Source organism: Phalacrocorax carbo, chromosome 1 (assembly GCF_963921805.1).
Source record: "Phalacrocorax carbo chromosome 1, bPhaCar2.1, whole genome shotgun sequence".
In the NCBI taxonomy this organism is placed as follows: domain Eukaryota; kingdom Metazoa; phylum Chordata; class Aves; order Suliformes; family Phalacrocoracidae; genus Phalacrocorax; species Phalacrocorax carbo.
Window position 1 is genome coordinate 39,977,611 of NC_087513.1, and position 22,651 is coordinate 40,000,261.

The 22,651-nt window shown below is 40.9% G+C and overlaps 1 protein-coding gene across 1 annotated transcript in view; it reads left to right on the top strand.

The window, feature by feature from the left end:
• Window positions 1-8,833, top strand: part of MYRFL (myelin regulatory factor like) — a 45,565-nt gene extending 36,732 nt beyond the window's left edge. The window contains exons 20-25 of the mRNA XM_064456545.1: window positions 584-658; window positions 3,446-3,533; window positions 3,756-3,830; window positions 5,883-5,991; window positions 8,547-8,621; window positions 8,715-8,833. Coding sequence (XP_064312615.1) covers window positions 584-658; window positions 3,446-3,533; window positions 3,756-3,830; window positions 5,883-5,991; window positions 8,547-8,621; window positions 8,715-8,801 — 509 coding nt within the window. The 3' untranslated portion in view covers window positions 8,802-8,833. The remainder of the gene's footprint in view (window positions 1-583; window positions 659-3,445; window positions 3,534-3,755; window positions 3,831-5,882; window positions 5,992-8,546; window positions 8,622-8,714) is intronic.
• Window positions 8,834-22,651: the final 13,818 nt, after the last annotated feature.

The following is a 22,651-nucleotide window of genomic DNA, read 5'->3' on the forward strand; positions in this document are numbered from 1 at the left end:
AGTCTAGTTCAATGTTTGAAATTACAGAGGTGACATCAGTGAACATGGTGATCATGATGTTGGAGCTGTGTATTAGTTTCTTTAATTCGGTGACTCATCCTTCTCTCTCTGAAGTACTGTGTCTCACTTGGGTCAGTCCTCATTGCCTTACAACTCACATTCAAAAAGCTAAGTTATTCCCCCGGCCTGTGCTTGTGTGGGAGATGCCTATTTATTAATTTTCTCACTAATAAGAAAGATGTGGCTTTATGATCAGATTTGTGCTGAAGTGCCTGACTGGATGTTGACTTTCGCTTTGCCTCTCTATTATAACAATTGGTGATATTCTGTGTGTGGGATGAAATCTTCTATTAGGCTATTTTTTGAAATGTTTTAGATAGCTTGTTTCTTGTTAGCTACAGACTTCTTTTGAATGTATAAATCTTCTTCTCAATAGAGGTGCTTTGTGTTTTCAAGGTTTCTCTTGTTGGTTATGCATGCCTTCCTCCAAGAGATAGTTAATTTTCTGGTATTGTATTCATATTTTGCTGTTACAACTGTACAAGGCTAACCTGAGGACATTTGTACATACATCCTTTCGCAGGCAACAAAAGTAACATGTTACCTGAACGAGATCCAGTCAAAAAATCTAACGGAAGACCTGATCTTGGAAATGATTGTAAGTCCCATATTTTTTTAAACACTGTTAAAATGTGTAATTCTATAACCTTTAGGCTTGGAATTTTGCTGCTGGAATTTAAAGAAGTTTCATTTAGAACTGGTCATTATAGAGAATTAGCACTTAGGAATCTATTAAATACCTATGATTCACTATAATTTTCTTGTCATTGCAATTTATTCTTACATCTTCATTAGATTTTTATAGACATTCTGGCTGCTCTCTCTAGAGAGTTCTTAGTCTTGGTTTCAGGTGCAATAAAATGACAAGTGACATTTTCCTTGACGGGGACTGAAAACTTGTAAGGTGCTCAACACTGCTAACCCTTGTAGAGCAAAATGATTAAGCATATGAGCGTGGTATTTGTGTGCAGGAAATGCATGATACAGTGTAAAGGAAGCGTTCAGGGTTTGGCCCGGTTGACCTAACGGATTAAAAGCGTCAGCTGCTGAAAGGGGCCATCTCTACCTTAGGATCCTGTCACTGCCTGCATCTGTGGAGATGCAATGAAGTTCTTCAACACAGGATATTTGGCTTGATTTCAGGCTCCCCTTTCAGTGACTGTGTGCTGCTGTCAGAGCCAGTCTGGGCTAAAAATACTGATTTTTTTCTGTGAAGATGAGTAACTGTTGATTATGTGTGTTAAAATGGCATGCTCTGACATTCATTCAATATGAGCAGGATTATGCCTTGTCTTTTCTGTCAATGTGGATGCTCTGTTTTAAGGTTTGTGTTTTTTATAAATGTTTTATTAAAGATTAGGCAATATTTGGATAATAAAACACCCATACACTGGCAGGCACTTAAAGCTAGTTGTTACCTGGGGCCACGTGAGGAATAGAACACAGGTTCTGCTTGTTGCCTAGGTATGCCCTGTGGGATGATCTGGGAAAAATCAGTCACCTTCTGATTTTTTACATGGCTACACGCCTCAGAAAAGAGCCTCTGTGGCATTACTATGATACATGTTGTAATGAGGTGCTGTGTCAGGGAAACGTTCATCTGTGCTAGTTCTTTGAGATGAACATATTCAATTTCCCTCTGTCGCTTAAGACTGCATGTGGATATTTGCATGCTGAAAGTTAAGTGTATACTACCACACAGATGTTTCATAATCAGAGCACAGGTGAGCCTATAATCATCACATTCCTTTGCAAAGTAGGGAACAGTTGCTGTAGAACAGAGGAACAGAAACACAAGACCAGTGCTCACAGTGCGATGTGAAGAGCAGGCTTGGGCCTCCTGAACCAAGTCCTCCTCATGCTTTCGGTACCACATGGCAAGACTTAAAATCAGCATCTTGATGCTGGAGCCAACAGCTGGAGTCTGGCTATCTGCTGGTGGCTCACATGGTCCCTTCACACCTGGGCCTTCCCCAAACCATTGTCAGTGTGAGCTTAAATCCTCTCAGGAGGATTAAACCTGTTTGGCCCCTTCTATTTGAGGGCCCTCTACAGGTCAGACTGAAGTGGGCTGGTTTAGGAGTCTGAGATGCTGCAGGTCCTAAATATGGACCTGCACTGATCAGATGCTGTAGATGTATCCAGAAGAAATAAGCTTTTTCAGGATGCAGCTGAGTGCAGTGATTGCTAGGCCAGCTGTGAAAGCAGAAGCTGTGCTGCTGTGTTAGCACACTAGTTCTTGTCACCTAACTCTCTGCAGAGTTAATCTGCCTCAGGGAAGAGCCATGTCATCGTGGCTGTAACCTTCATCTCACCATAACTGGCCACCTTAGAGAACACCTGCATGGCAGAGATATGCTGGCCCAAGATGTCACAGGAAGCCTGTGGCAAACGGGGGAAGTTAATCCAGCCTGGTTAGGATCATAATCACTCTGGTAACCAGTTACTTTCATCATCTTTCCTGGTAATCAGTACACCACCATGGTTTGAGGTTGTTTTTTTTTCCTCAGAAACTAGTTTTTCAGTTACTAGTGTCTAGTTACCCAACTGCATTGTGTGCTGCCCTGAAACGTATTTTACATGTGCGTATTTATAAATAGAATATATATGCATCTGTTTATACATAGGATGTTGAGCTAATTCTTAAATACAAATTTTTGTGGAGTTTTTATTCCATATTCCCATTCTTTAGGCTGTAAACTTGCTCCAGGTTCAGGATGTAAGTGTTTGGGAGATATCAATATAGTATCCTGCTACAGCTGTTTTCAGTTGTTCCTATTGCTACAGTTAAGATCAAAGTGCATATATATTTTTGGTTAGCTAAGCATATTTTGATTCATATTTGCTGATATTCATATATGTAGAATATTACAAAACTCTAAGTTCTTGCAAGTTCAAGGCATCGTTTTATGAAGAAATTACAATATTCATTAGAGTTAGGTAGTTTTCCTGTGCATAGGATTAGAAACAAGTTTTGTTGCGTTCCAAATTATTTGTCTCAGCAAAGATAATGTTTTTCAAATTAATGGTCATTTGCGTGAGTGTGGCTTCTAGTACCTCAAAATGAACATTGGCACATTTGTATCCTACTCAGACTGCCATCGAAATAGCCTTCAATATCTGCTCAAATTAAAATGTTACAATATAATGTCCCTGCCCAGGATATTTGTCCTTGTAAGTCGAACAAGGATATTATTGCCCCTTTAATGGCAGAATGAATGTAATCAACCAGAGGCTTTTTACTGAGTGCTAATTTAGACCTGTAACAACTCCTGTAGTGGCAAGCAAGGGAGTAGATGCCACTGTATTAACTGCAATTTTATCTTGCTTTTATCTAAGACTTCTGAAATAATCAAGAAGAAAACATTATTCTTAATATTTTTAGGGATTGATACAACAATCAGTTCAATACAGATTTTGGAAACTCAGCAAAGCATTGACAATCGGTATTGTAGTAAAAATCTACAGTGCAGGTAGGTAAATTGTTTTATTATGCTTTATTATGATGGAATAGAATACCATTAATGTGGCATGGCTACTTGGCTGGCTCCTTCTCACAGTTGTTTCTTCTAGTGTGCAGGAGTTTCTTCTACCTTTTCATATTTTTTTATTTTTATATTTAAATGCAATTTCCAAGTTTTTGCAAAGATACTACCTAGCTCAAAATTTTATGTGCATTATGCCACCTTTTTCAGGTCTGGAAATTACAGCTATGTTATTCCTGTTAACAAATATACACCCATGGATGTAGAAATCTCACTGGAAATAAAGTAAGTACAATTAAAGATAATATATATGTAAAAAAACAGTGGTTCATTTTTTTTAATAGTAATTCTTTCCTGATTTCTGTTGTGACACTAATTTGTCCTTCTTCAGAGGAGTGGGACAAATCTATGCACAAATAAGTTCTTAATATAGAGCTTTGGGTAGATCCTTTGCTGTAGCATAGGCCCAATACTGCTCTCAGCCCAATGACAATTTCACCCATTAATGCAGCTATTAAAACCCAGTAGTCTTAAGGTTCAGTTTAATAATCGTTTGAGTAGACATGTATGCATATATGACCAGGATTGTGGCCCATAGACTATGAATTTGAGGTTTTTTTGGTGTAGAGAAATATTATCAGGAACATATGAATACACATAACTCCAGAAAACAAATTTTTGGCCTGTTGTGCCACTGTAAAAGGGGATTTTTGTGCACAAACCTCTGGCAATACATAGAATTGTGACTTATGGCAGGAATAAGCAGCAAACTTATTCCTCTCAGCAGATATTTTCTCCTCAAATAAAAGCTTAGCTCCATTGTGTTCTCCAAGAAGTAACAAGTCCTTTCTTTTGGGGTTCTTCTCCAAGAAAGGCCAGCAATAAAAAGAACAGCTGCCAAAAACTGGGCCTGATGACACTTCATGACTCTGTCTCTCCAAGAAAGGGTTCTGTGAAGTTACAGTCTTTATCTAATCTTTTGATCTTGAATATTATCCTTGTAAGCATCTGCCTTTTGCAGAGAAGATGAAATATAACAGTACTCCTGAAGTGCCTGCTTGTTTTCTACAGCAACTGAAAATCTGTCTTTTCAGTGTATGCCATTACAAACTAATAATGCAACCCTCCCATGTAGGGTTTAACATATCAAACTCAAAGTTTCACTGTAGCAGGTGCTGAATTTTGGATATTGGTTTGTGGTTAGGTGGGAGGGGGAATTTTCCGTATGTACTTTTGCTATAAACTCTCACTAAGAAAGCTGCAAACTTAACAAAACCCAGAATGCTTAAGAAAACGCAAACATATTTGGATTATTGCTGTGTCCAAATATTGTAAGACCCTGTAACTACTTAAAAGAGTTGGAAAACTTTTATGCCTGCTGAATAAAAACAAATGAAACAACACACAGTACTGACAGCCTGTGCAGGACAGAGAATCTGCCATATATGAATTAGATGCTTTAAAACTGATGTTCCTTAAATACCTCATTAAGGTTGTGAAAGCACATTTTGCTGGGCCTGCTTCATTGTTCCCCACAGCATAAACTGTAAATATTGACGTCACCTTTCCCCCACCTTCTGCTTTCATTTTTTATGCTAGCCACTGCCCTATCTGTGTTCCTTTGGGTATCCAAGGCATTTCTGTTTGTTTGTTGTCTTCCCAGAAAAGCCATCTGGTGGGCTAGGAGGTGCTGGAAACTCTCTAGGGATAGTTTGAAGAAGATATGACCAAGGGGTCTTTCCTGTTGAAGAATTCTGAACGAAATTCTGTTTATCACTGCTTTCCCGGACAAAGTCTGGGACGTTTCTACTTCTTTTTAATAATATATTTGCATGTGTGAAGTAGCAAATGGGAGTTATTTATATAGGTCCCTGTTTTAAGTCTTATTATGGGTTTGTCTTTTATAAAATTGATTTTTTTGTTTAGATGCCCAGGTACCCCCTGGCACAGGTATCGTATGCCTATGCATGATGTAAGTCATGCAACTCCGGCATGTCATGCTGTTAATTTGTATAAAAAGTCATATTCAGTAGCTTCTGGTATGAATATGCTTGAAGTTTGAGGAAGTGTAGTGTGCATTTCTAGATTTATCTCAATAAGTGTAAAGATCACCCAGGTTTCCAAATGCAAAACACCCTCCATTCATGGGAGGGAATGGGACAAGATTAGAGGTTGGTGGCTTAGGTTTATCTCCTTCATATCAATCAGTGAATATGCTTTATTTCTCCACAACTGAATTCTTTGGATTTTTTGCCTTGTAGTGTTTTGTATTTATATGTAAAATTCTCCTATTTAAGAGCAATTTGATAGATCCTTATTTTTCTCTGTTTCTTGAAGCACCACAGAGCCATTAATCATATTTCTCTGCAAAGTCACATTTGGAAATTATTGCTCCCGTTATTCTTCAAGTCAAAACAGTAGGAAGGATTTCCTAGACACCACACAGGTAAGATTCTTGCAGCAGTGCTGTGGCATGTGGGGATCATCTTCACATACTGCCCAGCACATGGTTCTTTTTTCATCTCTTGCGTTAGATGTATTGTGCAAAGCTGAAAATAAAATTGAGCTCTGTGTAGGAAAAAAGTGTTCATTCTTCTGATAGTTTTGGCAGCTGAAGCCACACAGTGCTGAAATAATTTGTGATTAGCCTTAAACTCCCCTTTTTCTCCAGAATGGTGTTCCCTTCTATTAGCTCTCTTTGCTTTTCATAAAAGCATCAGAGTCTCATAAGATGTCACGATCCCTCGAATGACGCTCTTAATTCAAGCAATGTTGTGTGGATGCATTCTGGAGTAGAGGGAGATACAGAAGGTAGAAAAAACTTGTTATAATACCTAGTTCTGCTGAACAACCTTATAGATCACTGTTTGTAAGGAACGAATGAATAGATAGAAAAGACCATGAAGGTCGGCTCCAGAGTACGGAAAGGAGGGTAGCTCATGCCAGCTAGTCACCTTGGCCTTGTTAATAGTGTATTTTTGGGCACTTGGAAAAAAGAAATAGTCCATTAGAACCTGACTTATAAAACTAATGGCAAAATTCTGCTTTTGGATAAGGTAGTAGAAATCCAAATGGTACTTTGAGTCTGCCAGCCATAGCTGGGTTTGGCATGACCATAATGAGACGCAACCTTTCTGTAGGAGTCGGTTTTCTGCTGAATATTATAAAAATCTGTCTAGTGGGTCTCTACAAGGCCAGTTTTGAGTTTGCTTCAGCCTAACTCACCACTATAACTCTGTGTATCTCCAGAGACACTGAAGAAACAGGAGTACTTTTCTCCCAGGGCCTTAGGAGACAATCCTCCAAACTCTCAACTACTCTGCTGTTTCCATTGTTGTCTTGTGGGTAGTGAATTACAGTTTTAAAGTCTTGAATTCACTGGAAACAATGGTAGTATTCCCCTTTATTTCTGTTTGAACAGGAGTTGAACCAATAAATCTCTCCAGGGGAAGTTCTTTGTTGTAAAAACAAGAGTTGTTTACATGTTGTTGTTAAAACATGTTAGCTTTTCCCATTAAAAAATATTTAGAAACTGGATCTTGCAAACTTTTGATCAGCTCCAGTAAATTGATAAAGGCCTTAAACTCCCTTCAAATTAGCCAGAAATAGAAGACTCTTTCAAAGCCTCAATTTGTCCGCATAGCTTGGAAATGTTTATTCTGGCTAAAACAGTAGGAAAGGCAGAAGCAAGGATAGTAGCATTTCTGAACACATTGTGGGAGAAACCTCCCTGAAGTTGCAAGCCATTTCAGAGTCGTCTTTAGATTTCTGATCTATGGTGCCATACTTGATATATTCTTAATTGATTTTAAATTACTTTTTTGGTGATTTGTCAAATTAGAACAGTTGGGATACTCTCACCCTTAAGCTGACTTTCTGATCAGCTTTTCAAATGCCTTTGCAAAAAGTTACAGGCTTCTCTGCAAACTGCTGCAATGCCATCAGAAAGCCAAAATTGTCCAAGTTTTGACCTGTCTGCCATAATTGCAAGAGAACTGAAATTAAGTTGGACCCAGAGAGTTTTGCAATGCAGAAATATCCTCGAAGCTTACTGCCAAAACTGGTCAAAGTGATTTCCTGTGTCAACCTGAAACCCACATCAAAAGAATAAAGCTAACTAGCCTCCAGCAGCAGTGAGCATTCAGGTTTTGATGTGACTCAGAATAAAAATGCTGGCTAGTTGAAGAAGTTTTTTCAAGAGGATTTTTATAGCAACTCATAGGCTTATTCCCTACCAAAGGGCAGGACAGCAATCATTTGGACTCAGCAGTCTCACATAAGTTGTGTCATGTGAACGTATCATCTCCAACAGAGAATGTGTCAGAAAGTGAAGGGAGGAGGGAAAGATAAGAGAGTTGAGACACTAGAAACTGATGAAATAAAAGTTACCATGGATCATAGGTTAAAAAGAGGCGAGGATTGAATTTTATTTTATTCAGTGCCGCATGAATATTTCAGGTACAGAATATGTTTTCATTTGTATGTAGCAGGACACTGCAATCAAAAATAGCATGAAATCTTGCCCACGTCTGTTTTTGAAATACTGACAGAGGATGCTTCTCATATCTTTAGAATATATAGAGGAACTTTCACTGCCTTCTGAGGACTACTAAAGTTGCTGTTTCAAAATCAGCAGAATTGTCATTTGCTACTATTACACTTTAAAGCTATTGAGCCACCTGGCATATTGGGAACAATCCCTATTTACTGTGTGATTTGCTTGGAAAACCAGAGAGAAAATTCAGTTATTCAGAGCCAGCTGAGTGTCACTGGGAGCCAGATGTCTGTCAGTTCCTTGGCAGAGCTGATCAGAGCAAACCCATGTTTGCAGGGTTTAAAGTCAGCACTTTGTCTTTAAATACTCTGACTACAGCTATCAAGTCTTATTATCATAATTGCTTTGCACTGCATTTGTCAGTGAAATGTTTCCAGAGCCTAACCTTCTCTCCAATTTAATGTGAAATAAGGTTATCTAATCTCTCTTTCTCATTTATCATCTAGGGACGTCAGCATATTTGGACTCTCCCTGTAGCTAAATTGTATGACAGTGCATACTATTTCCGTGTAGCTGCACCGGTAAGGCTTTTCTAATGGCAACACAGTAAAAGACAAATAGCATCTGAACTGAGAGAAGATCCTATATGAATCTCCTTTATTTTTCTTCTGCAGGGTTTTGCAGGCTGCTCGACAGATCCTTATTTTGCTGGCGTGTTTTTTACTGATTACTACTTCTATTTTTATCGGCAGTGTAACTAAAATGTCGCTGATCATTCTCTTCTTTGGGGAAAGACAATGATGTGAAAAAAGGACTTATGAATGGCCTTGGATATTTTTTTAAAATTCTTGCTGAGTTGTATGGCACTTTCTTATTTGCTTCACTTTTAAATTTAACAAAAAGGAGAAAAATACGGTGTTTGACAATGACCATAGCTCTGCACTTCCAGGAACGGTTTCTAAAAGGACGTGAGGCAATAGAGTAAATTATGTGTAAATGAATAATCCTATTGATCGTAGTAAAGTTAAATGATATTGTACATATAGCAAACAAGAACAAATGGGTAGAAGCTCTGCTGACTGGGATACACACCAGTCCTCAGAAGATAGTAAGACAATAAAATGTTATTTGCAGTCAGGAGACCTGCTTCTGTCCTACGGGTCCTTACCTTCTCGTAGTATCAGCTGCTCTTTATTTATGTATAAAACTACTTTTTTCCTACCAAAACCAAACTAAACTTTGAGATAGAAATGTAACACTGCAAATGCCCTCTAAAAGAAGTGCTTTTATGTTAGGGAACAACAGGTCAATTCTATGGTATGGTTAAGTATTTCCATTTCAAAAAGCAGTACCATCATTACCACTATAATTGTGTGCTTTAACGATGCTACTGCTGTTTGAATGAGGTGTGTTTCAGCTACCTTTTTTTTTTTTTTTTTTTAAACTATATGGCAGGAATGAACTATTTACTCTTAAATTCAGGTTATTTTTTTCTTGGTGTTTGTGAATTGTGCTAGTGTGATGAAAGAACAGAAATATTTGAGAAGAATAATGTCTTGCCTGCATGGCTTTCTAAGATGGATGTGGATACACACTTGCATGGGAGAACTACTTCCTTTTATATTTAGGAAAGATATTTTTAAGGTAAAGCTATTTGAATGAAATTTCACAATAGTTGCTCAGACAGAAGGAAAACACATGTAATAACCAAGTACTGTATAAATGGTGTTGTGGGGTATGTTTAGAACAATAATTCATTTTGTAGAGAAGAGAAAGTAAATATAATGGAGAGACTGTAGGCTTTTAAGGATTTATAATGTAAAAGCTACATGAGAACAACCTTACTCTGAATGAAATTCTTTATTTAGCTGTGAAAGGGAAACATTAGGAAGCAAAATTAATCTCTAAAAAAGAGCTGACCACAGCCTTTGTGAAAACCAATGTGTCTTAACTGTATATTTATTGCCTGATGATGCGATGGGAGAGTTTAATTTGTTTCTGTGCCTTCATTTGGCATTTCTTTTGTCTCTATTTTGGGATTTCCTTTAAGGGTGACCTGTTCTCACTGATTTTTTTTTTAAGTTCAGGTGGAATTAACTGCAATGTCTATGGTGGGGTTTTTTTGCCTTAAAAGACTCACTACTTTGACCTTAAATGTATAAGGGTTTATTTTTGGGGTGGGTTCTTTTGGTTGGGTGTGGGTTTTTTTATTGTGGGTTTTGTTCCCCCTCCCCCCCCGCCCCGGGAAGTGTTTATGGTGCAGACCACATGTTCTGTAATATCCCAGAGACTAAATGGGCTTGGAACTATGGATCCAAAAGCATCAGAAGTTTGTGCCTTTAGTTTTTTTATGGTCCATACTTGAGAGTAATTCCTAAGAAGTGTCACCCAGTCACAGATGATAATGCATGTGCATTTTGAACAAAAATAGTACATTTCTAGACCCACCTGGTTTTTGTCACTTTGTTCTGGGTTGAAATACTCTTCCCAGTGGCACAGAGTGCTGCAGTAGGAGCCTATTAGCTCCCACTGTTTCCTGTCATCAAAAAACTTCCTGTGTTTAGAGTCTGGGGTGAGATGCATGTGGGATCGCAAACATTTTCTTTGTGAAAATGCTTGTGGTGATTTTATTACACATTACTTCGCTCATTCAAGAATTTTCAACTAGTTCTTTACTCATGTCATATGCTTTTAGTAAGGTACTCTTGAAGATTTTATTCAGATTTAAGATGACAAGTTGCTGTATGAAGGTTGTGTTCTAACAATGTCCGAGGTAACAAAAATCCACCTTGGCAAAAGCTAGGGAGGAACTGGCAGAAATTAAATACTTGGCATTGAAAAAACTGTGATAAATAGTCTTCAGGCTCCTGCTGTGAATGACAGTGATATGAAAGACTTTTTAAATGGAATGACATATTAACAGTAGTGTTTCAACCATTTTAAATGTTGATCAGATTACTTCTGTCCCGTTGTGACACTAATTATATTGGGTTTACCACTGAATGAATTAGTACATCTTGGGGCCAGGAGAAAATACTAGTAGTGTAACAGAACCCTGAGCATGTCCTGTTTTTCCATCTAGAAGTTTACTCTAGTTAAAAAATAAAAGCTTTCCTATTTGCCTGGGATTTCACATATACCATGTCCAGAAGTGCAAAAGCAGATACCCAATGTAATGATTCAGCCTATACTTGCACATAATATCTTCAGAATACATTGGCTTGCCAGGCATGTGCTTGCTGGCTTCACAGTGCATTTACAGCGGGTTCAGCAAGACCACGAGCATCAGCCTGTGCTGGTTTTGGCAGGGATAGAGTTAATTTTCTTCATAGTAGCTCATGTGGGGCTATGTTTTGGATTTGTGCTGGAAACAGTGTTGATAATACAGGGATGTTTTAGTTACTGCTGAGCAGTGCTTACCCAGAACCAAGGCCTTTTCTGCTTCTCACCCCACCCCACCAGCGAGTGGGCTGGGGGTGCACAAGGAGCTGGGAGGGGACACAGCTGGGACAGCTGACCCCAACTGACGCAAGGGATATTCCACACCATATGACATCACGCTCAGTATATAAAGCTGGGGGAAGAAAAAGAAGGTGTGATCGGAGTGATGGCGTTTTTTCTTCCCAAGTAACGGTTACGCGTGACGGAGCCCTGCTTTCCTGGAGATGGCTGAACACCTGCCTGCTGATGGGAAGTACTGAATTAATTCCTTGTTTTGCTTTGCTTGTGTGCACGGCTTTTGCTTTACCTATTAAACTGTCTTTATTTCAACCCATGAGTTTTCTCACTTTTGATTCTCTCCCCTACCTCACTGGGAGAGAATGAGTGAGTAGCTGGGTTGTGTTTAGCTGCCTACTGGGGTTAAACCATGACACAGCGCCACCAGATGCACAGTGGGTAATGCACACGCCCAGATTTTGGCCCATTTTGGCTGTGAAATACAGAAGCTCTTGGAATGATTCTCACTTCTATATCTGCTGACTCTTCACCTTCCTGCATTTGGGGCGGTGGATTTCATCTTGACACCACTGGACTGGTGACATTCTCTACCTCGTGCGGTCCTTCTCCCTTGTACAACACTGAACTAGGACTCCCATAGAAGAATAGGGAAAACTTGGACAGCCTCATTTTCCGTCCTGAACAACTAAAGGAAGTATGGATTGATTTTTACCAAATGAAAAACATGGTTCTAAAAAGTTCAAGTGTCCCGGTTGTTTTTCTGCCAGCTCTGTGTGCTCAGTGATAAAGTTGCAACAATTTTTAATAGTGATCATTACAATTTGAAACACATTTTGTGATACCTAATAATGAACTATTAATGTGTTATGTACATTGCACTTGGAACAGGAAAACCCCTTCCCTTACCTCTTTTTAATAGAATGTGGATGAATTGTGGAGACGTCCAGCCATCCATCACTGGACTGTTTTTCCCTAATTTGAAAGGGACCTGAGGCAAAGCAAACTTCCAGTGGGAGTGATACACACAGCTGTAAATTGCAGGGGGCAAAGCTAGAGCTAGAAAAGGGTGATCTGGTACAATCTGATCTGGGTTTCAAACCAGCTGTTGATACCAAGGACATGATACGGCAATTCACATTTTTACTTGACTGTAACACAAATTACGTAGCCTTGCTTTCAGTAAGTTTGACCTAGTGGTGGCAGCAGCATTTTAAGTGAGGACCTGAGATCACTTGAAAGCTTGGTGCACTAAGCAGGGAGGCTACAGAGGGCAAATCCTGTACGGTCACACCATGGAAACCCAGTACAAGGCAGAAGAGGAGAACAAGTGGTTCTGGGGTGTAAGCCTGCAGCTGGAATAGGCGATAGCCTTCAGGCACAACCCCAGCCGAAGCTGTAGACAGCTAGGAGCAAAAGGGCATTTTGCTTTCTGGTTGCCGATCAGTTCAAATGACTCTTTAGGTCAGGAGAGGCCTAGCAGGTAGTGAGGAGGCTATCTGGTGAGATGATGTGAGCCTACTGTGAGAAGCTAGCATTGCCAAAGCTGAGTCTGGAGTCCTGCACAGCACGGGTCTGAAGGGAGACCTGGAGGTGAGCTTTTGATCAAGTCCTGCTTATCTATATTTTCCTAGGATCATAGCTTGCTTTCTAGCATCAGAAAAATACTTGCATTAAGAATTGTTAGCAGGTTAAATTCTGCCCACAGTGCATGAAGGTGCTCACTCAGGAGTCATTCACTTCTTAAATTACAAATCCATTGCATGGAACCTGAGACAATCCAGCTACAAAATGAAAACCTGATTTATATCAGGTTTACTCTTTCTGTTTATCTGAGTGGAGGAGTATGTTTAAAAAAAACCCAAATCATTGTAGGTATAGAAACTAGTTTCAGGATACACAGAAAATGAATCATAATTTATAAACTAGTTGCAGTGCTTTGAGATTTTTGTATGATATGTTGCTTTATATGAAGACATGGCTTTTACATATGGCAATTATAGTATGCTTCAAAGCATTGAACACAACCGATGCAAACTCATTATAGGAATTGTTTACAGATCTTACCTTCATCTTGGAATAATTCTACATAATGTCCCAGCTAAACTGTGCTACAGAGAAACAATTTCCTGCAGATTTGTGTCCTGTATCTCTGACAGCCTTCCACTGCAGAAATCCCAGCTGCTCTGTTGGCTTCTGTGGGTCGCTCTGCCACATGATGTTTGCTTCCTCCCACATTCCTTACCTGTTGGATGAGGCAAAAGGCAGGACCAGCTCTGATTTGAGCGGTTCTCATACTGATGGGGAAAGCTGGCTGCTCCCTCACACAGGTAATTCCTACCTGCCTTCGGAAATATTAAATTATGCTTGTCTGTTTCTTTGTGTGGGTGCCAGTTTGAGCCTTTTTCTCTTCTTGGCTTCAGATTCTCCTTAGTCTTGTAGAAACATAATAGGGCTGAGCCTCTACTGGATTTGAATGTAATTGGTCAATGCATTAAGAATTATTAGTAAGCAGGACAGGGAGGTTGATCATATCAGCTTGGAAATCTGATGTTCTTTTTAAAGCCAGGATTTAGTTAATTCCCAGCAGAGGAATTGTGAGTCATGGCTCTGAGGTTTCTAAGGGGAGATAGTGCTTTTTGAAACAGAATGTTTGGGAAATCTTAGTTTGTAGATCCAGAGCTTTGTCTTTGACACTAGGGAAGCTGGGATTCAGTCCTGCTCCTCTGCAGACCTAGGGCCAATGATGAAGCCTTCATGCCTCCATTGCTCGCTAATAAACCTGTGCTAATAGTATTTTGAAGGGGAAGAGGAAGTGGGGCAGTGTTGTAAGAGTAAACGTATTAAACATGCTGAGATGCTCATTTGTGTCAGCATGATATATGTTTGGGACTAATCAAACAGACCCTCTTTTAGTAAAACAACGTGCTCAGCACTTTTGAAAAATCAGGCTCAGTGAGGAGCATATAGGACTAACTTCAGCTTTTCAGTTCAAATGCTTTGATTTGGCATGTTAACTCAAAATCCTTGTTAGGTTATAGAAATGTTTCTCTGGAAAAAAGCATGAAAATTTTTTTTTTCTGGACAACATTGATCAAGTGGTTGTAAGAAACAGTTTTCACTGTTACATTTCCATACCCCCTCCCTTGCTTTTATGCATGCATAGTATTTGTTACCTTTTCCTAATCTGACATGGGGGTGTTTGCTGACTATGGAATGAGTAATTTTAATTAGCACCTGCAAGCCACTAAACAGTACCTGGAGTGGCAGCTGCTGGCTATGTCCCACACTCTTAAACTCATTTGGTTGAAAGGAGAGTGCTTTCTAAGGAAAGGCCAAGGCATAAGCATGTCCCTGTCCTAGACGACATATATTTTGTCCACTGACTTGTTGCCCCTCTGAGGTTTGGGGAGTGCCAAGCAGTGGTCACGTCCCGGTAGCAGCTCCAGCAGCCTGGCTGATGCTGTGTGGGGCACGGTGGGTGCTGCTGGGAGGGGACTGGCTCAGGTATCTGCCTGGCCCAGTCTCAGCACTCCCCAGTGAGGCTCAGGACCTGGAACTTGAGCACTACTAGAGTGGCAGTGAGGTTCAACACTGTTAAGGCACTTTAGTTAGTCCTAGTATGTCTTGTCCTGATCCAGTGTAGGTTAAAAACCAGAAAAATTCACTCATGGCACTTCAGGCACTGAAGTCCTCATATAGTCTCCTTTCCCTGCTCCAGCTTCCCCAAATAGCATGTTTTCTGTCAAAATAGCAGATTGAACGTTTTTAGTGCAAGCCCAAGCTCTATATTCAAAATAACAGGTCTCACACAGGCAATCCTGACCCAATTTTAACCTTGGTTACTATGGCACTCTGCAGGCTGGGCAGTTGGCAGGGCAGGGTGATGTGGTGGTGGCACACAAGCCTTTTGTTGCTCCTTGGCCTGGGTCCAGCAAGCTTGTTTCCCCCCTTCTCTCTCCACCCTGCAGCAGCTGGCAGCAGCCTACATCTGCCAGCCAGGAGCAGCAGCCAGGCTGCGGCCTCTGCCGACTTTCTGGGTCGGTCTCCCAGAGGAGCCGCCTTCTCCCATGCATCCAGAGCCGTTCCCCTGCAGACCGCAGCTCCCATCCTTTGGCTGCATGCCCCTGTATTGGAAAAGACTTCATATTCCTGCTCCTGGGCTTTGAGCAGGCTCTCTCTCCTCTTCCCTCACTAGTTGCTTTTTGCTTTCCAGCCGTCCTGTCCCCTACTTTACCTCCTTCCAAAAAAAAGAACACGTTACGATGCTTTTAAAGGATGAGATTTAAAATAGGTCATCTTCTTGATAATCGTTACAAAGGAAAGTAACTTTTATGAACAGGATTTAAGACAAAGCATATTATTTTAAAGGGCGGATGTTTTAATTTCTAGTCAATATTAAATATATTGCAATTTCCTACATGCAGTAATATAAGGACAGGATTTGCAAATTTGAGTTTAATGTTAATTTAGCTGGTAGAAATACTCCACAGGGTAATCAGTACTTTGCATTTTTCATTCAATCTTAATGTTACACTTTCCCTTCCACAACATAATCTAAACCACAGACCAGCTGGCTGTGTTGATTAAAATCCTCTTTCTGCTTTTTATTAATCTTCATGGTTCTGCCCTAGAATTATGAAGTGGTCATGGTCTATCAGGAAGGAAATCTGCTGGGCCAGAATGCAGTATTTACAAATTGAGATTTCTGCCTAAAGCATATTGATGATTCCTAAAATAAGTTGTGTCCTGAATGCTTTGTTATATCCACAGAGCCTTACAGGAGTTTGGAACAAAGCTTTTCAGATTAAATTACTTACAAATAATTCATTATGCATTTGGCTGACACATTACCTCACTGAAAACCTAGATTAAGAGAATGTCATTAGGGGATAGGGGTGACAGATGACTTTTCTTGTCAATAGGTCTAATCCTGCCTTTCAGAGGTGTAGAGTCATGCAAGCTCTTCATGTGGGCCCTCATTGCCTTTACCTTGATGGCAGAGGAAGAATGGTCAGGGTCAGGGTATTGCTGCAAGGCAGAGCACTGATCCAGGAGTCAGGAGTTCCTTGGGATGCACAGCAAAGGGATGGGAAACATTCTCAAATTGAAGGTGATGGAGCAGTGGGAAGGATTCTCTGATTCCCAAAATTCATCCAAAAGCTGCTTGGGCACAGCCTTGGTCTTCCTTGCTTTGCAAAGCTCCTTGCCCAAATGTTGTTTGTCCAGACTGGATGAGATTCACCCCAAACAAGTAATGTGCTCTGTGTGTTGTTGCTTTTTTTGTAAATAATTATTTGACCATGATGAATTTATTTTTTTTTTAACTAATCTGATGTGATGATTAGGCAATCACTTTAGCATGTGTTTTTTCAATTATCTCTCGTTAACAAAATGAGGCAGTAACTAAGCATAATCTATCTTTTCCTGATTTCTCACAAGGTTAATTAAGACTGCAGATATTCTTGCTGAGGGGTTTGAATGTAGGGATGGTTAACATGGTTATATTCTGTAGTTAGGCCTCCTATACTTTGGCCAAGATCCTACTCTTAAAGATGTTACCCAGAAAAAATGTTGCATACATAGAGAGATCTGCTTACAGGTCTTTGCTGCACTCTTCCCTTCCCTACTCTATGTTGATGTTGGTGACTTTGTCAATGCATACATCTGGGTCAAAGAAAGCACCAAATGATGATGGATGCTTATAAATAATGCATGCTAATGCCACAGAATTTTTCTACAGGGAGTGAAGTTTGGTCTTAGGGTTTACTCTTTTGCTTCCATGGTTGCATTTAACGACTAATACCCACTTTCATCCTTCAAAATAAATTGCCTTTCAAATTCATGCCATTGCTATCTGGTTTGAGCTTTAGCAAGGGGCTGTAAGATCTGCAGGTTGAAGAGTCAGGGCTCCAAAGTTTTCTGAAGTTTTTCTCTCACTCTAAGGAATGATATGCCTTACCTCAGCATGTCTCTCACCACTGCAGGGGTAGCCAGCCTATAGCAGAGTAGGACAGAGATAAGCCATGAAGATGTGAAGTACCTGCAGTGTTAAAAACATGGCTTCCAGTGACACCAAGAAGAAGGAATTTTCCTATGAACCAGCTCTTCTATGACTTGCACTGTTGAACACAAGCTCTGATTATTTGGGAATAAGTTTTTTTGTGAATGGAGCTGTTCTTGCTCCATTTTCTTGTGGTTGTCTTAAGCTTTTGTAGGGTGCCCTTTCCTCAAAGTCACATTTCTCACAAAGTTGCATTTTTTACCTTCAAAAAGCAATTCCTTTTTCTTACTTTGGAGGGTCTCAGTTGCAAAAAAAAGTCAGTTCCGACTTTCCTTCTTTCCAATTTACTTTTTGTCAGTTTTCCAGGCCTTGATAATACTTTTTGAAGCTCTGATTTCTTCAAGCATAGAAATTTGCACTAGCAGCTTGCTGTGGTAACCTCATTGCTGATAGGGTGCTGCTGAGCATTGCTTGGCGGGCTGCTGAAGGTTCATGAGCACCACTCAAAAAAACAAACCCCAAAAGGCTACTGGGTGGGGCAAGTTAATCACCTTGTTTTTCTCCTTATGACTGCGCAGTTCTTACTTTCACTGGACTTTTGCCATCTCAGGCATTTTCTTTAATATCGTGCACACAGCAGCTGGACTGCAGCTGCAGAACTGACTGGAAGCAGCATTCAGTTGATGTTCTTCCTCTGTAGCCTCCTGTGTTCTCATCTTGTTACCACCTACAGCATCATGGTCGAAGCAGCTCAGATTACCCTCTTGGCACTTGTCTTATTGCTTTCTTTTATGATCTCCTTGCTTTAAGGTTCAGTCTTTTGCCTCATCTCTTGGTAAGTATCATGCTAAATTAGAAATTCATGCCCTTATCTTCCAGAAATGTTCAACAACTTGGGATCTCTCTGCTGACTTTTGTGTTTCTCCCTCCTTTTGGGCCGTCACTTTTGTCCCTGTGCTTTCTGATGTAAATCCCTCTTCCAGTTCACTATTTCCTACAAATACCAATGCAAATAATCAGAGAGTCAGCCACGTGACCAAATATATAATTAATGATCTTTCATACAGTAGTGTTCTTTCTTCAGTGGGCTTCTGTGCTTGTGGATGGTCTTATTGACTTCAGCTGGTGCTCCATGGAGCACTGGTTGTCATCTGGGTACACGTAGCAGGCCCCCGGGCACTCTGTCTACACACGCTCCTCAGCACAGGGCACAAGTTGAATCCTTCACAAGCAGAAAATACAAAAATGCACAGAACTACTTAACAAACTCTGCATTTCTGGGTCATTTTACTGTCGTCCCTTAAGGATTTCTTTTTCCATTGCTATGTGGTTAAGTGTATTTTCCAAGGCAGCAAAAAAACTGATATGAAGGATCTCACTCGGTCCATCTGTCTAGGTGAGGAAGGGGTTTAGTCTCCTTGCTTCTGCTCAGACAGCTACCAAGAACCATACCCCCTGTGTTTACTTATTTAAACTAAATTAGGTATCATGGTTACAAAACTCAAAACAAAACCAGTCTGTGTATACAAGAAGCAGCTGATATTCTGTTTCTAGAGTAAAATATATGTAAAGAATTTTTTTTCAATGCAGAAAAGGGAAAAAAAATCCAAACCTGTCAAAGTCAAGAATATTAAAGGAGATGGTTGCAAAATGATGATCCATATGCTGTACATTATATATGACTTTCTTCCTCTTCTATGTCTGCCCTCTGAAACATGAAAAATTACAAGGGCTGCAGCTGAAAGCATCATTAAATGTTAATCTGCTGGGGCTTCCTTAGTGCTAGCGAGGTCAGGCTCTGCCACAGAACACAGTGACAGATGGAGCGTCCTCTGTGAAATCATCCTGTGTTGCCAAACGCTGTTGGTAGACAAGCTGTCTGTCGCCATGCACGTGCTCTGGCCGTGCACCCCGTGAGATCTCTGCCCAGGGGTGGGAGTGCTATGAGGAACCTGGCCCCCCATGCAGGAAAATGCCGGCGCGGGCATGTCATGCAGACACTGAATCAGGAAGGATGAGCTTTAGATTAGGGCCAGTAATGAGCTTTCTGCCTCTGTGAGCGTACTGTAACCTGCAGGCAGGAAAATGCAGTTTTTGAAAATGGTTTGTCCTGGCGTAGCACTGAGCCGAGGATTTCTAAATTGCTCTGAAGGGCACTGTCCCTGCTGAGCCTGGTTCCTGTGTTTTTCATTACCTTCTATGAAAGAGACTCGTCTTGGAGACTTACCATGTTTGCAAAATTAAGTTGAAAGCTCCTGACTCACAGCCCTCAGGGCTTTTCCCGTAAACACATAAAGCTATACTGCACCTTAGACAGAAGGGTAGGTTTTTCTTGGTGTCTCGATACACCTGTTTGTGACCAGGCTCCCTATGTTGCTGTGCTTTTGGCATCACCACTTCATAACTCTCCAGCTAATTTAGTGATGAAGTTGCCGACAGGAAAACAAACCAGTCAAGTTCCTCCCTAAAGCTTTGGCACAGCAAAAATAGGAATGATCCCCAAATCAATGTCTGCCCCAGCTCCTTTTTGCCAAAGTTCTTTCTGGTGGAGAAGCTAAGGCTGTTCCCCAGGACTGCCAGAGCCAGCGTTGCAGACACTGGCCTTAGGGCCTGTCTGCTCTCGTTCAGGAGGGACATAACACGAGCGCTAGTTCGATGTAACCTACCCCAGTGACCTTACACACAGTTGGTCTGCAAGCCTCATCCTCTGCCTCACGCATTGAAGAGAGCTGTTCTCACTGCACTAACAGAGGAGGCAAAGAAAACCTAAAGCTCTGATCTCCTGTCTTTGGTGTTCTAAAGCTCTGGTGAAGTGGTGGTGGTGTCATTGCCTCAGTGCTACCTCATGCATTTTGGTGATGACCTGGGCAAACGTAGTTCAAGCAACTTGTGAGAGGAACTGTCACCACCAATAAATTATATAAAGTTTAGTATTTTAGCAAAATCCTTAGAAAACAGTAGAGCTTTGCTCAGTTATTGCTGCTTATGAGTCCACTCTTTTCAACTGTGTCTAACCTGGGTTGCACATTTTCCCAGCATGGGGAATTTCTAGAAGTCATTTGCTGGGCTTGCTTGCCTCATGAAGACCAAGGACATTTGTGGAACCTTAAAATGAAGCTTTCAGACTTAAGTGTTAGATCAAGAATTGAGTTTTTGTATTCAAGCTCTTGCCTCAGACAAACTGAACAGCATCAAACCTGAAACAAATGAGTTGCATGCTTTCACCTATGCATCACAGCAAAGAGGAAAGCAACATAATATTTGCTTAACAGAAAGACATTACACTTGTCAACAAAGGTTGTAATTTACGCTTTTGAGGCAATTGCAAGTTTTCGCTCACAGTGGTTGTAAAGATATAAATACCCAGAATATGAAGGTGGTTCAGCCCTGAACAGAACAATGCCTAGGGCGAACCAGTACTGGTGGTGGTGTACCTTAAAATATCAATACATCAATGGCAGTTAGACTGACAGGCATCTCAGATGTCCATGAAGTGGGGACAAGGTGAAAAGTTGTCAAGCTGAGGTAGGGACAGCAGAGACTGAGGCTACTATACCTGAGGTTACCCAAGAGAGCTCTAGCAGAGCAAGGAGGAGAAACTGCCCCTTCCAAATTGCAAAACAGCCTCCAAGCCAATGGCTCATTGTTGCTCTCTCACAAACATCTCCTAACCCCTCTTCATAAGCTCTGCTGTGTGCCTGCCTTTCAGTAGGTGGCAAAGAGCCAGCTCATGTAGGCTTGCAAGGAATTTTGTAATCCAATAACATTTCTCAAAACAGCAGGCATCACACTGATGGTGTGACAGACATTTTCATGTTGGGTGAAATCTCACTGGCAGTGGGATTAAATTTATCTTTCTCCAAAAAGGCTAGTACAAAAATGTGATTATGTCAGAAGTGAATTTCTCCCTTGGCTGCGTGGAGTTGTTAGCTTGTCTTCTGGGGAGGGAGGAAAAGCGGCCACTGTTGTATGGGGTATCTGGGAGCACAAGCTCTACATAGGATGGGAAGAGAGAGCCAAGGTCAGTTCCCTTACAACTCATCTTGGACTTGCAGCATTGCTGTGGATTATGGAGTTACAAAATCCTGGCACCTGTGTGTCTTGTCTTTGTTTCCTCTTCTTACAGGTTTTAATCAGACTTGTGTCAGTTCTCTTCTCCAGGTATATGCCCAGCTGGATTTTGATAATACCTTCAGAGGCTCCTGTGCTGTTCTCTCTTCAATTACTGCCTCCCCTCTGGGAAGATTTTACATTTCAAAATGTTCTGAAAAGGACATTTCCCACATCTACTTTAACAGTGCTAACAGAGCTCCCACCCCATGCTCTGGAGACTCCCAGGACACAGGGTCAGGGCATCGCCCTGCTTCAGCGTAGCCATGCCAGAGTTTGTTTTCAAAACGTCTCGTTCAACATATCCTGGAACATTAATCCTTTCTCTTCAATAGATAAGCCTGTGTTTTTGGCAACACATGCAGGAAAATAGCCAGTATGGAGCAATAACTGTGTGAATTTGCTTCTACTGAATGCTGCATCATGCTAAGATGCTCTGTTTCAGATGGAGCTCCAGAAGGGGGTCAGGCATCCACCTTTTTATGTCTCTGGAGAAAATATTCCCCTCTTTCCATGGTTGCCTTTGCAGGGAGCATGCCACATGTCTGAGCATGGAGATAGCCATTTTTGTAACGGAGCTGGTGCAATGCACTGCAAACAAAACATGTGCTGTGCTTCATCCTGGAGGCCTTGCTTTTTTTCTTTCTTCTTTATTTTTTTTCAGTGGACCTAAATAAGCCACTCAAACAGAAAGCCTGTGGCTGTTCCATGTGCAAGAAATAGTCAGTAGCCATCTCGAGCAGGTGACACGGTTCCTGGAGCTCTGCAGTGGGCACCCTGAGACCAAGATGCTGTCATTCATCCATGTCCATTAGTGACTTGGAGAAGGAGAATTTTACTTATTAAGTTGGCTTCCTCCACTCCTTGGTGCTGCCATGTAAGCCAGTGCCATTGAGAGTTCATCTACACAATGCTTTTCAGGGAGAAGTTGGCAAGCCAACTAGAACCCCACCCCAAATTGTAAGCGAGGTCTCCACAAGTATTGCTGATGAGCCCTGCAGAGGCATGACAAGACAGCCCTCACAACTTGCAAAAGCTCTC